This window comes from Oryza brachyantha, chromosome 4 (assembly GCF_000231095.2).
Source record: "Oryza brachyantha chromosome 4, ObraRS2, whole genome shotgun sequence".
NCBI classification, from domain to species: domain Eukaryota; kingdom Viridiplantae; phylum Streptophyta; class Magnoliopsida; order Poales; family Poaceae; genus Oryza; species Oryza brachyantha.
The window spans coordinates 1,381,656-1,395,702 of NC_023166.2; the positions used below are offsets into that span (position 1 = coordinate 1,381,656).

The following is a 14,047-nucleotide window of genomic DNA, read 5'->3' on the forward strand; positions in this document are numbered from 1 at the left end:
TATTTTCTAGCCCATAAAAGTGAACATGATGACTTATTTTTCTATTACTTTATATATATAAAAGATTCGGTAAACTGATCATTATAATGCACATAAGCATCTTATTGTGTCTTTGATTCATATGGGCTTCACGTAGTTAGGTTTTGTTTGATTATCACGTGCGCTAATTCATGGGCTTAACATATACTCATACCAGCCTAGGTGAAATTTGGGATTGTTTAACGGAGATTTTCCTTGTCCGATTAAAAAAAGCCATTCTTTTCTCCTTTAGTTGTCCGATAAAAAAATCTTTTCTTTTTTCTTATATAATCTGTCGGATTGGTTTCTCTTCTTTTCTTTTATTGCTATTGATCGGGCCTTTTTCTCTTATAGCTGTTAGAATAAAAAAATATCTGCCCGATTGGTTTATCTATCCGATTGTTTTTTTTATTGACATTGCTATTTTTACTTTAGCCCGATTGATTTTTTTTCTCTTATTTTTCTTCGATTAATCCTAGAATTTCTAGCCTGTGAGAGATAAAATGAAAGTTCCTTTTTCTCTTACTTTATATATATAATAGATTAGTTGATTAGTTCATATATATTGTTGCTAGTTAGTATGGTAGAAATGTGGTAGATTCAAATTCTTACGGCTTTAATCACTATGATTGTATTTGTTGAGATCCGACGGGTGCCCGATGGATACCAAGACCCGGTACGTGGGCGTGGGCGTGGGTGTGGGTATGAAACTATACCCGTAAGTATACTCGCGGGCTGAAAAATTAGGGTTGCGGTATGCACACGGACGGGTAAACCCTTTACCGCAGCTTATCCAACCCGCTGCCACCTCTATATAAACGTTGCAAAAATGCTGAATCTCGGCAATATATGGTGGAAATCTCGCCAGCAGCAAGGACAATGGCTACGCCCTATCTCCTGATCCTTCTCTTCTTCTTCGCGTCGCCTGATTCTTCTCATGTCGTCGCAGCTGCAGATTTCGTGCCGCCGGTTTCCTTCAGCTTCAACTTCTCCAACACATCCGAGTATCACCTAGATGACCTGAACTTCCTCGACGACGCAGAGAAACCGGTCGACGGGGTGGTGGAGCTCACGAGCTGCACCGCCCGCTGCCAGGGCCGGATGTCGTACAATCGTCCGGTGCTACTCTACCGCAACAACAAGAACAACACGGGCGTCGAGGTGGCCAGCTTCGCCACGAGGTTCACCTTCGCCATCGAGCCCATCGGCGGCGGCTGCCAAGGGGAAGGCATGACTTTCTTCCTGGCCAGTTACCCGTCAGTCATGCCGCGCAACGCAGACGGGGGAGACCTCGCCCTCATCGACGGTGACACCGATATTGCCCAGGGCAGAGATCGTTTCGTCGCCGTCGAGTTTGACACGTACAACAGATCGACCTACGACCCAGCCGGAAACCACATCGGCATCGACTTAAGCTCCGTCAAGCATTCCTTTAGAACGGCACTCCTGCCCTCGAGCCTCAACGGGAGCATGACGGCCGACATCACTTTTAACAGCAGCTCAGGAATGCTGGTCACTTCCCTGTGGCTCCATGACCATCCTAATTCTGCTAATAATCCCTTCCAAGTCACTGCGCAGCTGCCCAATTTGGTCACCTTGCTTCCGGGGCCGGAGGTGGCCGTGGGGTTTTCTGCAAGCACCGGAGATTGCAAGGAGAAGCATCTGCTAAAGTCATGGTCATTCAACTCAACTCTCGCTCCTATCCCACCAGGTATGGATGATGTTTCTCTTTTTATTAATTTCACCCGCCCTAGAACTTGTAGTATATATGAATCTAGCACGCACTATAAATAACATCAAATAAATATATATATGGCGATGGTTTGGTTTGCAGATGGACGCAAGAAACTGGTAACAATTGTTGGAGGAGTGATAGGAGGAACTATTGCGTTAGTGTTCCTGTCTTGGTTGATGTACTCGTGCTGGCAGCAGAAAAGGATTCGAAACACTTTCAACAAAGGCACAGGCGGCACCAGGCGGTTCGACTACCGCGATCTGGCCGCCGCGACTGACGATTTCTCTGAGGATCGCAAGCTTGGGCAGGGCGCCTTTGGGGCAGTGTACCGCGGAGAGCTGAAACAGCTCGGCCATCATGTTGCTGTGAAGAAAATAGTGAGGGAGTCCAGCGAAGGGCATAAGGACTTCTTCGCCGAAGTCTGCACAATCAACGAAGCCAAGCACAAGAACCTCGTCAGATTTTTTGGTTGGTGCAGCCGTGGATACAGCTGGTGGAATATCTTCCGTTTGATGTGCAGCTGTTTCTGGAGTGACAAGAACAACGATCTCTTCCTTGTCTATGAGTGGATGAAAAAAGGCAACCTGTACGATTACTTGTACAAGAGCGAGGATGCAGAGGTACTGTCATGGCAAACAAGGTATACCCATAGATGCATACTGTGTTTCTATTAATTATATTAGCGATTTTTGGAGCTAGATTCTCAAGTAAAATTGGTTTTAACACCCGTTTTTATTTACATAAATACAATTATGTTAAAAACATAAACTTATTGTTTCTACTTCTATAAATTCAATTTGTAATTTGTATATACCTATATCGATTGGTGTTCATTGATACGATATAGACCCATCACAATATGTGGAATATGTCCTAATATCTTTTTTTACTTTTTCGTTTTACCTATAAGGCTTTACATTTTATTGCAATTTTCAATTCAATATTTTGGTCACTAGAAATTAAAAGGTATTTTTTATTTGTATTTGTGTTGGAGAGTCTCGACTTAGTATACCTCATGATTTAATAATGATAAAACTCAAAATTAATAAGTTCATGATTTAAGTAAAAACGGTTGACCAGATGTTTTGCATTTTTTCATCATAATTATTAACGATTTAGTGATTTAAAACAGGTAAAATTAATTCAGTATGTGTATCCTATGATCAATCTATTTAGCTAACTATAATGGTCAAATAGGTACAAAATAGCCAAGGGCATTGGGTCAGGTCTACTCTACCTACATCATGAGCATGACCCATATATCTTACATAGAGATATCAAACCAGCCAACGTACTATTGGATGACAATTTCAATGCTAAGCTCGCCGATTTTGGTCTGTCAAGAGTGGCAAGCCCAGACAATGCAACCATGGAGACAACTGCCATAGGCTCACAGGGGTACCTTGATCCACAGTGCATGAAACATGGCAAGGTTAGTTTCAACCGTAGCTCGGATGTGTACAGTTTCGGCATCGCCCTTCTTGAAATAGCCTGTGCGAGGAGACACAGGGAGCAGATCTGGGACTTGTACCGGAGGGGCGGTGATGTTATCGAGGCGGCGGATACAAGGTTAGCCATTGGTGGTGGCCATGATAGGACAGAGATGAAGCGTGTCATAGTGCTGGGGCTCTGGTGCTCCGCCTTGGAGACTCAACACCGCCCTTCCATGAGCCAAGCAATGGATGTCCTGGAGCGTGGGGCGCCATTGCCTAACCTTAACTTCATCGTCAACTCTACCGTGGCTTCTTCACTACCAGGCCAAGATTACGACTCCACTGCGTCGGCTGGCAATGGCTATGATGGCGATGAGGCACCAGGCAACTCTTCTACGCACAGAGCTGTCCCATAGCTGGGACAAAAATTCAATCAGCCTTCCATCGCCAGGACGTACTTCTTCGACTACATCATGTAATTAAGCAGCCACCCACGCATGCTTGGTCCTTGCAACACAACAGCTGCTGATGCCATGTTATATTCTCATGTTCATCAAGTTATCCTGCGATTGCCTTTTCAACTTACTTGTATGTCTGTAACACTTCATAAAGTAATAAACTGCATATATTTCCAGTGTATCTGCTTCAACTTATCTATGTACCAAATACAATTGTAATTCCCCAGTTTCATAATATAAGACTTTTTACCCTTGTCTACATTTATATATATGGTAATGAATGTAGATATATATACAAATTATAAACATTCATTAATAGATAAATCTAGACAGGACTAAAAAGCCTTTTAATATAAAATATTTCAATGAAATTATTTTGAACAGTAATTAAATGTACATTGATGTGTAGTACAAGTTGCAGCTGACTCTCATTGTACGATTAAAAGGTACAAGACAAGTCTTGTAGCTAAGGGTTATACCCAAAACAGGATTTATTTTTTTCGATAATTACTCACTAGTTACATACTTGACCACGATTTGAGTACTACTTACTCTGTTAACCTCTCATTATCTTCTCATCCACCATATGGTTATTTGAGTTTGACAGTTTGTTCTTATCATTTCACTGAGTTTTCTTTCCACACGCTCAAGTCTAGGACCAGGATATAACAATCTGCATCTTGAAACTTTACCCATTATAACACAAAACAAAAATCAGGGGCAATGTTATGGTACAGTCTAGTACTGGTAGTGGTAGTAGGCTAATAAAATTTATATCTAACTACTTATTTTTATAAGTATATTAAATATTTTTATTCTAAACTTTGGTAAAATATATTTATCAATTTATCTATTTTAAAATGATATATAATAAGCAAATTTATCGTAGAGTTATATATTTTACTCATTACAAAATTTTAATACACACACTACTGGTATGTACCAGTATAATAAAATCAGTTCTATTGGATCCAAAGCAATAAATGACTCACGATCATTCAAGGGTATCTTAAACAATTCCAAAATCAGAGGTATTAAACCAAGGATAAATAATGTTTCTCTAGTTCAGGTTGTTGATGGATCTGCAGTTCTTCCTGGGTCACCTCGGCAAGGAGGTTGCTGAGCTTGGCCATGTGATGTGACCATGCCTACTATAGATACAACCATTGCTTCCATCATGGATGAACAAGATAATATCAAGATCAAGTCCTTAGAGTGCTGGAATCTGATTCGGCCACCTGATGCAGCGCTGAATTTAAATGGCCGCCAAATCTTCATACGAGCTCCGTTTTGGGTCTATGAGTACATGATGGAAAGATCTTGGAGTCCTCTTTCCAACGGATCTAGCATCATCATCCAACTCCATCCAAGTCGTTCGCAAATGAAGAAAAATGGTGCTGCATCACCTGTCATGGGCCTTTGGGCTTGTAACTTTGTTTGGGACCCTGGTCCAAAAGAGGTCCAAGTAGAGTGCGCCCTATTCTGGTGGAGCACGACCCTAGGGCACCCTTGGTTGTCCTCTCACCCCTATAAATAGCTAGGTACCCCTTCAGGGTTTCTCGGGTTTTGTTAGATTAAAGTTTATCCCGTGCTACTTGCTTGTACACGTGTGTGTTGGCGCAACCACTCGGATACTTGTTCTTCGGAACCCCAACATATCATTTGTGTTTAATTCCTATTTGCAATATCAGATTGCTTTTATCTTGTTCTTGCTTGTTTCTTCGATTTGTTTGCAGGGATAAGGTTGATATGTATTGGCAATATCAACAACCCAAGAAGAGGTGTATCGGTCGCTAAGGCACAACACAACGTCTTGTACGGTTGTAGTCGGATCGTCAACGTTTCTCCCAAATCGTAGTTATCACAACTCACCGAAAGATCGGGCCACCCCTGTGCACATCAAGTGGTATCAGAGCTTTCGTTGCTCGGTGAGTTTTTATCTTCCCATAAACAAGAAAATAGCCAAAAAAAAGAGTAGATTAGATTAGATTAGTTCATCCTTTACCTAGCCATCTTGCTGCCTTGCATTGTTCTTTTCAGTTTTTGCATTGTTGAGTTTTGCCTTGCATTGTGGAGTCGTGTTGATGGTCTTAGGGTTAGTCCGTCTAGAGTTTTCAGTTCAGTTCATGTCTAAGTACCACCATTATATTCTGCTGCCGTGTCTTTGTTGTCATCGGACCTATGAAAACGGAATCGGCTCGCTGCCATGGTTCTATTTTTGTCGTTTCGGGAAATTTTCTTTGGTTAGTTTGGGACTTGTGTCGTTTACATCTATGGTTTTCTTTGTGCCATTACTGTGCTCAAAGGTTGCACGTGAGAAGGGAAAAGGACGGGATAACAGATCATAGATTAGTGTCTAGATTGATTTATTTCCTTACTTGGTCCACAAGAAAGTAAGGTTTTAGATTGGTTAGATTGTTTCCTTCCTTTGGTTTGGCCGTCCTCCCCCCTCCACTCCACGTTTGTCCTCCCCCCTCCACTCCACAGCATCTCCGGCTTCCACGAACTGAGTCGGACTCCTCATGCTCATGTCAAACAAATTTCGAAAAAAAATTTTATTTGTTGTCGGAATTGAGATCTGTTTGCAAAAACGGAATCGTCGTGTCATCAGGATTCTATTTTTGTATACATCAAATTTTTGGATGACAATTTTGCATTTAGGTCCCTATAATCTTTGATATTTACATTTGAGTCCCTATAACTTTGCATTTTGGTCCTTAGTCAGGTCTGGTGAAAAGAAATCGAAAAAAGTATTAGAAAAATAGAAAAGGCGGAAAGGTGTAAAAAAAGCCACACCAAAAAAAAAGAGAAGAGAAAGAAAAAAGAAGAAGAAAGAAAAAACATATTGTATCTTTGAGTTTGTTTTCAATATCCCAGAATGCTTGAGTTGTGTTGTGTTAGCTTGTGTATCGTTTGTGTCTAGCCTCACATCTCTAGTTGTCCTAGCCTAGGACTAGCACGGTACTTGACTTTGAACTATTATTTAACTTTGCATTATCTGATTTGAGCATTTGCTACTTCTTGCTACATATTTAAGCCTACCCAGAGCTCCACAGATTTGATTGCAGTCGTGCAGCAAGTATTTGTCAAGGCATTGATACTTCCAACCTCCAATGGGGTGTTTGGTTGAGTCGGTGTATGTCACCATTCCGCTTGCATTGGTAAGATCTCGTAAGAGCTTGGCTAAAAGTTTTAGTGTGTATGTGATATTTGAGCTGCCACTACCTAGTAGTTCATAGGAGCGTGCATATTCTTGTGGTGTTTCTTGTTTTCTACTAAACATGGTAGGCTTGCGCAAGGGAATACGAGAATATCGACTTGTACACCTTCGACGAGATATGACGCCTTCTCCACGTGATGCATATGAGGTACCGGGCTATAATTTAGCACGAGTTGAGTCTAAGTTACCCTTCTATAATGGGAAGTATGATTCTGTTGCATATATTGATTAGGAGCTAGCAGTAGACAATGAATTGGAAAACTATAATTTTTTTGATGCTCAAACGATTAAGGTTGCTAGTAATAAGTTTATCTCTTCTGCATTATCTTTGTGGAGTTATCTGAGTAATAAACCTGAAACTTGGGATGAATGCAAAACCATGATGAGAAAGAGTTTTGTGAGCTCTTATTACAAATGTACCCTTGGTGACAAATTTGAACATCTAAAATAAGGTGATAAAACTGTGCGGGAGTATTTTCATGAGTTTAAAATTTGTATTACTTATAGTGGGTTAAAAGAAAGCAATGAGAACACGATGACTAGATTTTTGAAAGGGATTAATTCCAATATTCAAGTTGGGCTTGCTAATGTAACATATAATCACATAAACCTTTTGTTTATGCTTGCTTGTAGCGTTGAGACAAAACTTTTGCAAAACCGAATAGAGCAATAAGCTATTCTTGTGCCACCTGTCACTAACATTTTGCAGAAAGCTTCGAACATTCACCAAAAGGAGAAGCACAATTTGATCGAAATGCCATCCCCATCACTCACGAATGACAGACAAGACTAATACATCTACATTAGCTGAAGAGGGCATTAAAGGTAACTTAAATGGTGCTAAATTTACTCAAAGTGAGTGTTCAACTGATAAATTATATTTGTCCACTATCGATGCTAATTTAGAGCAAATTTTGGTGGAACCTACTTCTGTGTTGCCTTTGTCACAAATTGATATGTATTCTACTCCTTGTGATAAACAAGAGTTGTGTGACAGTATTTCGCTTATATCCATGCCACAACTAGTGAATGAACATGCCACTTTTATTCTTGATTCTCCATGTATTGAATTTAAGCATGTTATTCAGCGAGAATGATGAACTTCAAATGCTGTCTTCTCTAAATATATTGTAGGCTATATTCTTTATTTTGACTTTTGTGAGCTTAATTGTTTGAAGGAGAAATTATTTTCTAAGTTTGATTTGCCATGTTCAACTAGTATAATTTTTCATATATTTGGCAAATATAATGATAAAGGAATATATTTGGTGCATAGAGTTTACATCTGTTTAGATTTAGAACCTCCTATTGATGTGGATAAAATATGCAAGCTAGAGATACATGTTATTGCTAATCATATTAGTTCGAGTTTCTCTTGTTTTCATTGGATGAAACAGGTTGTTTTAGATAGAACACGCGATGAGCACCATATGGAAAAACCGAGGATGGTTTTCCGTGAAGAAGGGAAGGATGATGTGACCATGCCTACTATGGATACAACCATTGCTCCCATCGTGGATGAACAAGATGATATCAAGATCAAATCCTTAGAATGCTGGAATCCAATTCGGCCACTTGATGCAGCGCTAAATTTAAATGGCCACCAAAATCTTCATACGAGATTCGTTTTGGGTCTATGAGTACTTGATGGAAAGATCTTGGAGTCCTCTTTCCAACAGATCCAGCCTCATAATCAAATTCCATCCAATTCGTCCGCAAATGAAGAAAAATGGTCCTGCATCACCTGTCATGGGTCTTTGGGCTTATAACTTTGTTTGGGACCCCGACCCAAGAGGGGCCCAAGTGGAGTGCGCCCTAATCTGGTAGAGCACGATCCTAGGGCACCCTTGGTCGTCCTCCCGCCCCTATATATAGCTAGGTACCCCTTCAGCGTTTCTCGGGTTTTGTTAGATTAAAGTTTAGCCTTTGCTACTTACTTGTACACGTGTGTGGTGGCCAATTACTCGGATACTTGTTTTTCGGAACCCCAACTTATCATTTGTGTTCAATTCCTATTTGCAATATTAGATTGCTTTTATCTCGTTCTTGCTTGTTTCTTCAATTTGCTTGCAGAAATAAGGTTGATTTGCATCGGCAAGATCAACAACCCAAGGAGAGATGTATCGATCGCTACACACCGTCTTATACGGTTGTAGTCGGATCGTCAACGTTTCTCTTAAATCGTAGTTATCACAACTCACTGAAAGATCGGCCCACCCATGCACATCACCACGGCAAGATCGGCCCACCCGATGCACATCACCACGGCGGCGGCGAACTCCATCTCCCACTTGGTAGCGCTGCCACCGAGCACAGTGACTTTTCGTCGCATGTCGGTCGCGTTGAGCAGCTCCCAGTCGGACCTGAGCAGCACCATGTTCTGCATCTTGGCGAGGTAGAAGCTGTTGTCGAGCACACCCACCACCGTCGTGTCCACGCCGGCGGCGTCGAAGCCGGACTCGTTCCGAAACCCGGCATCCATGTCGCGGATGTTGAACGCCTTTGTCGGGTTCGTCGTGTTCTGCGCCGCCTTCTGGGCCTCCACGTCCTTGCCCAGCGCCGCCTTGTACGCGGCCGTGATCGGCGTCGACACAGACCGTGAGCTGCTCAGGCGGTCCTGGAAGGACGAGAGGTGGCTGACGCCGACGGCGTGCGCGCCGGCCATCCATCATCAACCACCACCTCGACGAGCTCAACTTTGAGGGTGATGCGACGCTGCAAGATGAGCTGGTCAACCTGACCTGCACCTATATCCACTTTGCCGTGAGGGCCGGATGACCTATGCTCATCCGGTGCAGCTCTACGACCAGGCCAGTGGCCGCACCGAGGTGGCCAGCTTCTCTACCAGCCTCACCTTCACCATTAGCCTGATCAACAACGTCACTTGCAGAGGTGATGGCATGGCCTTCTTCCTCGACAGTTACCCATCGAAGGTGCCGCCCAAGTCGGCCGGGGGCAACCTCGGCTTCGCCTCCGAAGAAACGACCACCGTGGACGGCCGGGGGCAACCTCGGCTTCGCCTCCGAAGCTGTAGACGTCCGAGCTACGATTCAGCTTGAGATTGCCGTGTTTCCTGTACTGAGGATCCATGTACCAGTTCGTGCCTGTAGCCACTGTCTGTAGCGTTACATTGTTTGGGTTCGCAATCCTCGACAGGCCAAAATCGGCGAGCTTGGCGTTGAAATTGCCATCTAAGAGTATGTTGTCCGGTTTGATATCTCTGTGCACGATGAATGGGTCGCACTCGTGATGGAGATAAAAGAGAGTCGAGCCAATGTCTTTAGTTATTTTGTACCTGATCCACAATAATATTTGAATATTCGGAAAAACTATACAACGGCGTGCCATCCGTCGGGACGGGATAGTTAAAAAGTAATCCACGTCCTGCCGCTGCTACTGGACGCTCAGCGGCTCGCTCCGAAATGTCCCCAGCGGCAGCTTCACCCGCGCCGCCACCGCTCCCCTGTTTGCCTCTTTCTACTCCTCCTCCTCCCCCTAGCGGCAGCAGATGCCGAAGCTGCTGCGGCAGCGAACCAGCTGGTCTAGGAGGCGGTGGCCATGAGCGACAGGAGACAGCGGCGGCCGCCACGCTATGGCAGGAGTTCGCAGCCACGGCGCCGGTGGAGCTTGCTGCATCATTGTTTTTTCTGTTACTGCAAGATAATATTTGACATCCTCATCCAGTTGATAGATACCTTTAAGCCGAGCTCCTTCAGTATCTTCTTCACAGCAACGTCACGACCCAACAGCTTCAGGTGTCCTTTGTAGACCACCCCAAAGCCGCCCCTCCCAACCTTGCAATTCGCTGAGAAATGGTCTGTTGCTGCGGCCAAATCTAGTGTGATGTATTAATCGAACAAGGGTTCACGTGTGTGCATGCGTACGTGCTTTTGCTCAGTTCATATTTTGGGCTGGTGGGATGGTGTTTAATTAGAGGCAATGCTAGGGTACCTTATACAATAGTGATAGTAGTATCGTATGATTTAAATTTAACTATGTATTATATTACATAATTTATTTGAAACTTGATAATACATATTTACTAATTAATCTATTGTATACTCATTGATTTTAATTTCGTCAAGTTGGTGCCCTCCCAATTCCCAAAAAACAATGATGCTTACCACTCTAATTACAGACAAAGGTAATGCATTTATACTTATCTTGGATGATTTCGTAAGTTGCAAATTATGATGTTCTTCATTCGCTATTTTAGGCTTTCAAAGAGACATTGAGGCTGACTGATCCATTTTGTTGATACTAACTAGATAGGATGCTTGGGCCAGGAGCGTGTGTGTTGCTCCCTCCCTAGGGTGACCCAGACGGCGACGAAGCTTTCTCGTCGGCTCCCCTCGCACCCCTGCCCTGTCTCGCCGCTGCCCAAGCGGGTACGATGACAAAGCTGGCCGGCTACAGGGACGGCGGTGGCAAGTCTTGTTCTTCTCTTCCCTAGGGTGCCATGGCTAGGGATAAGCGGTAGCCAAGGGCGACGGAGGCTGAGGCGGAGGAGGAGTAGGCGGCGGTGAGACTCTCCACCTTTTCTTTTTCCTATCGTACCCCTCTGGAAATAAACAACCAGATATGTTTTGGTACCTCTAGGTACAACTTGATGAACTGCAAACTCCCATTCTTCCTTTTGTACCTCGAGGTACCAAATCGTTTCTCACCATTGGATTTAGCTAAGTAGGATGTGCACTGTTGGATCTAACGATCAGAAACGATTTTGTACCGTGAGGTACCGGTATCTCGAGGTGCAAAAGGAAGGATGAGAGTAAAACTCCTGCAACAATGTTCTTAAACTAAAGAGGGTCCTCATCGATAGAGTTGATGCCCTCAACATTCTATTACCCAAGGTGCACACCTTTTGGCTTATTCTACGAATAAGTGAAACGGTATATTTATAAAAAATAATTGTGAATACAACTTTTAAATATATATTCTTGGCAATTTAAAAGGTAAGCTCGAAAATAAAATATGATAAACCCCTCAAATCAACTCCAAATTTAAGATTTAAATTTTAGCTTATGAGCACAAACAGAAGTAAAAAGATAAAGCTGAATGTAAACGAGAAAGAAGAAAAGGGAGATTGAATGTACATACCTTTGTCTACTAGCGCAAGGGTTGAGTTGAAGGACCATGACAGTATCTGATTGTGTACTACTAGTTCTTCAAGACCAGGTCCTTTGTGTGAAAAGAAGAGGACATTGCAAGCCCTATTGCTTGCCTTATGCTTATACTTAGGCGTTGGCCACTTCGGTTTATTTATTTAGATTCTCTCGTTTTTCACGCGTATGTTTGCCGAGCTACTAAACTATATATTTTTTAAAAAGAAATGCTGCTTTAAATTTTATATTAATCTATTTTATATGTTTTTAATAATTAATAATGTATTAATCTATTACTATGTTTTTCATACCGGATAACTAACACTCCTTTTTACCCAGCCGAATGCGGCCTTATTTGTATGTAATATTAGCAATAAACAATAATTTATAGACAAACTTTTATATATATATATGTCTGTATAATTTGATTCAAAAGCAAATGCTTTTAAATAGGAGTTTCAACGCTTTAGAAATATCAGAGATTATTTTGGTCGACGAGCTCAGAGTAGAACAGTAAATGTTCAATTGGCTTTGAATATGACCATTGATTATTTGAACAATAAAATATACCTCCACAGTGTAGTGGAAACCATATTATTGGTGGAATTAATGTTAAATTATATACAAATGGTACATGTACATGCCATATATTTTAATAAATTTTATATAAATAAATTTTTTTATCCCGTGACGAAATACGGACATCGTGCTAATAGAGTAAAAAAGATAGGAGTATATATGTCCGTACCTTTGTCTATTAGCGAAAGGGTTGAGTTGAATGACCATCACAGTATCTGACTGAGCTCCTGGCAAAAGCCGGTGGATGCAGAAAACCCCACGGCCACCTGCTGCGGCAGCGACGGCGACGTGACCAGACCTTCCAGTTTTGCGCTCACCTGAATAAGCGGTGCAGACAATGATGGATGGTCAAGAAACCGGAGGGAGGCGACCAGCATCCGCGTGCTGCCGTCGAAGGAGATATCGGCTGTCATTTTGCCGTCGAGGGTTAAGTTGTTGGGCAAGATCGTTTTATTGACAGAGCTCTTGACAGAGTTGATGTCGATGGCGATGTGGTCTTGGCGTTCCTCGTCGACGCCGTATTCGTTGCCGATGTCGAACTCGACGGCGATGAACTGGTCCGAGGCAGGGGCGTTGGTCTCCCCGTTAGAGATGAGCCCGAGGTTGCCCCCGGCCGACTGGTACGGCACCTTGGAAGGGAAACCGGCGAGGAAGAAAGCCATGCCATCCCCTCTGCAGTTGCCCTTGATTGGGCCGATGGGGAAGGTGAAGCTGGTGAAGAAGCTGGCCACCTCGGTGCGGCCGCCATTGGCTTGGTGGTAGAGTTGCACCGGACGAGCGTAGGTCATCCGGCCGCTGCGCTTGCAAATTATCAAGCTACATGTGAGGTTGACGGGGCCAATTGTTTGCGGCTCCGTCGTCGCGTCGTCCTGGAATGTCAGCTCGTGGAGGTAGCTGGATGGGTTGTCGCCGGTGAAGTTGTAGTTGAAGGATACTGGTGCTGGTGCTGCAGCGATGAAGCAGCTGCGAGCTGCGTCGGGTGGCAATGTCATGGATAGGAAGATGAGGAGGAGGAGGTAGCCGGCGCAGAGTCTGTAGTGAAGGAACCCCGCCATTGTTGCTACGGCGGACATGGTTTGCCAGTGATCTGATTAGGACAGCCAATTAATGGTAAATATAGTGTATGATCCATTCTACCTGCTAACAACCAGCCGCTGGTACCACCCATCAAGTTGTCATCTTTGCCAGTTAAAAACTTTAAAGATGACGACGTTCCAGAAGTTCTCTTGTAGGCTGTGTTCTTCGTGCTTAATTTTTGGCGGCTTTTTATGTGCACGCTTCCCGAACTACTAATATTGTATTTTCTTTTCAAAAAGTTTCATATAAATGTTCATCATCTTACATTTCTAAATATATTTTTAAGTTTGTAGTAGCTAAATACATCATTTATATTATTAAATAGATATCGCAAAAATCAGATAATCTTTCATCATTCACGTAAAAGCTGAAAATGAACACAGCTACGTGGTGCACTCAACTAGGGCTGAAAACGGAGTGAA

General features: G+C 43.0%; 3 protein-coding genes across 3 annotated transcripts; 1 reads left to right on the plus strand and 2 right to left on the minus strand.

The window, feature by feature from the left end:
• The first annotated feature begins 897 nt into the window (after positions 1-897).
• LOC102707209 (L-type lectin-domain containing receptor kinase IX.1-like) lies at positions 898-3,881 on the plus strand. The gene is made up of 3 exons (XM_006653071.2): positions 898-1,729; positions 1,853-2,393; positions 2,951-3,881. Exons 1-3 carry the CDS (start codon positions 898-900, stop codon positions 3,600-3,602), a joined length of 2,025 nt encoding a protein of 674 aa, XP_006653134.2. The 3' UTR covers positions 3,603-3,881.
• A 5,180-nt stretch (positions 3,882-9,061) lies between these two features.
• LOC102707486 lies at positions 9,062-9,529 on the minus strand. Its single transcript, XM_006653072.1, has one exon. It carries the CDS (start codon positions 9,527-9,529, stop codon positions 9,062-9,064), a length of 468 nt encoding a protein of 155 aa, XP_006653135.1.
• Positions 9,530-10,514: 985 nt separating this feature from the next.
• On the minus strand, positions 10,515-13,603 carry LOC102707766 (2-acetamido-2-deoxy-D-galactose-binding seed lectin 2-like). The gene is given in 2 exon segments (XM_006653073.3): positions 10,515-10,687; positions 12,718-13,603. Coding segments are annotated over 2 exon segments (1,059 nt in total).
• Between the last annotated feature and the right edge of the window lie 444 nt (positions 13,604-14,047).

Excerpts from the sequence above, each read along its gene's own strand:
- LOC102707209 (XM_006653071.2), top strand. The coding sequence starts at position 898 with ATGGCTACGCCCTATCTCCTGATCCTTCTCTTCTTCTTCGCGTCGCCT. Across the intron at positions 1,730-1,852 it reads TCTCGCTCCTATCCCACCAG|ATGGACGCAAGAAACTGGTA; the intron begins GTATGGATGATG and ends TTTGGTTTGCAG. Across the intron at positions 2,394-2,950 it reads GTACTGTCATGGCAAACAAG|GTACAAAATAGCCAAGGGCA; the intron begins GTATACCCATAG and ends ATGGTCAAATAG.
- LOC102707486 (XM_006653072.1), bottom strand. The coding sequence starts at position 9,529 with ATGGCCGGCGCGCACGCCGTCGGCGTCAGCCACCTCTCGTCCTTCCAG.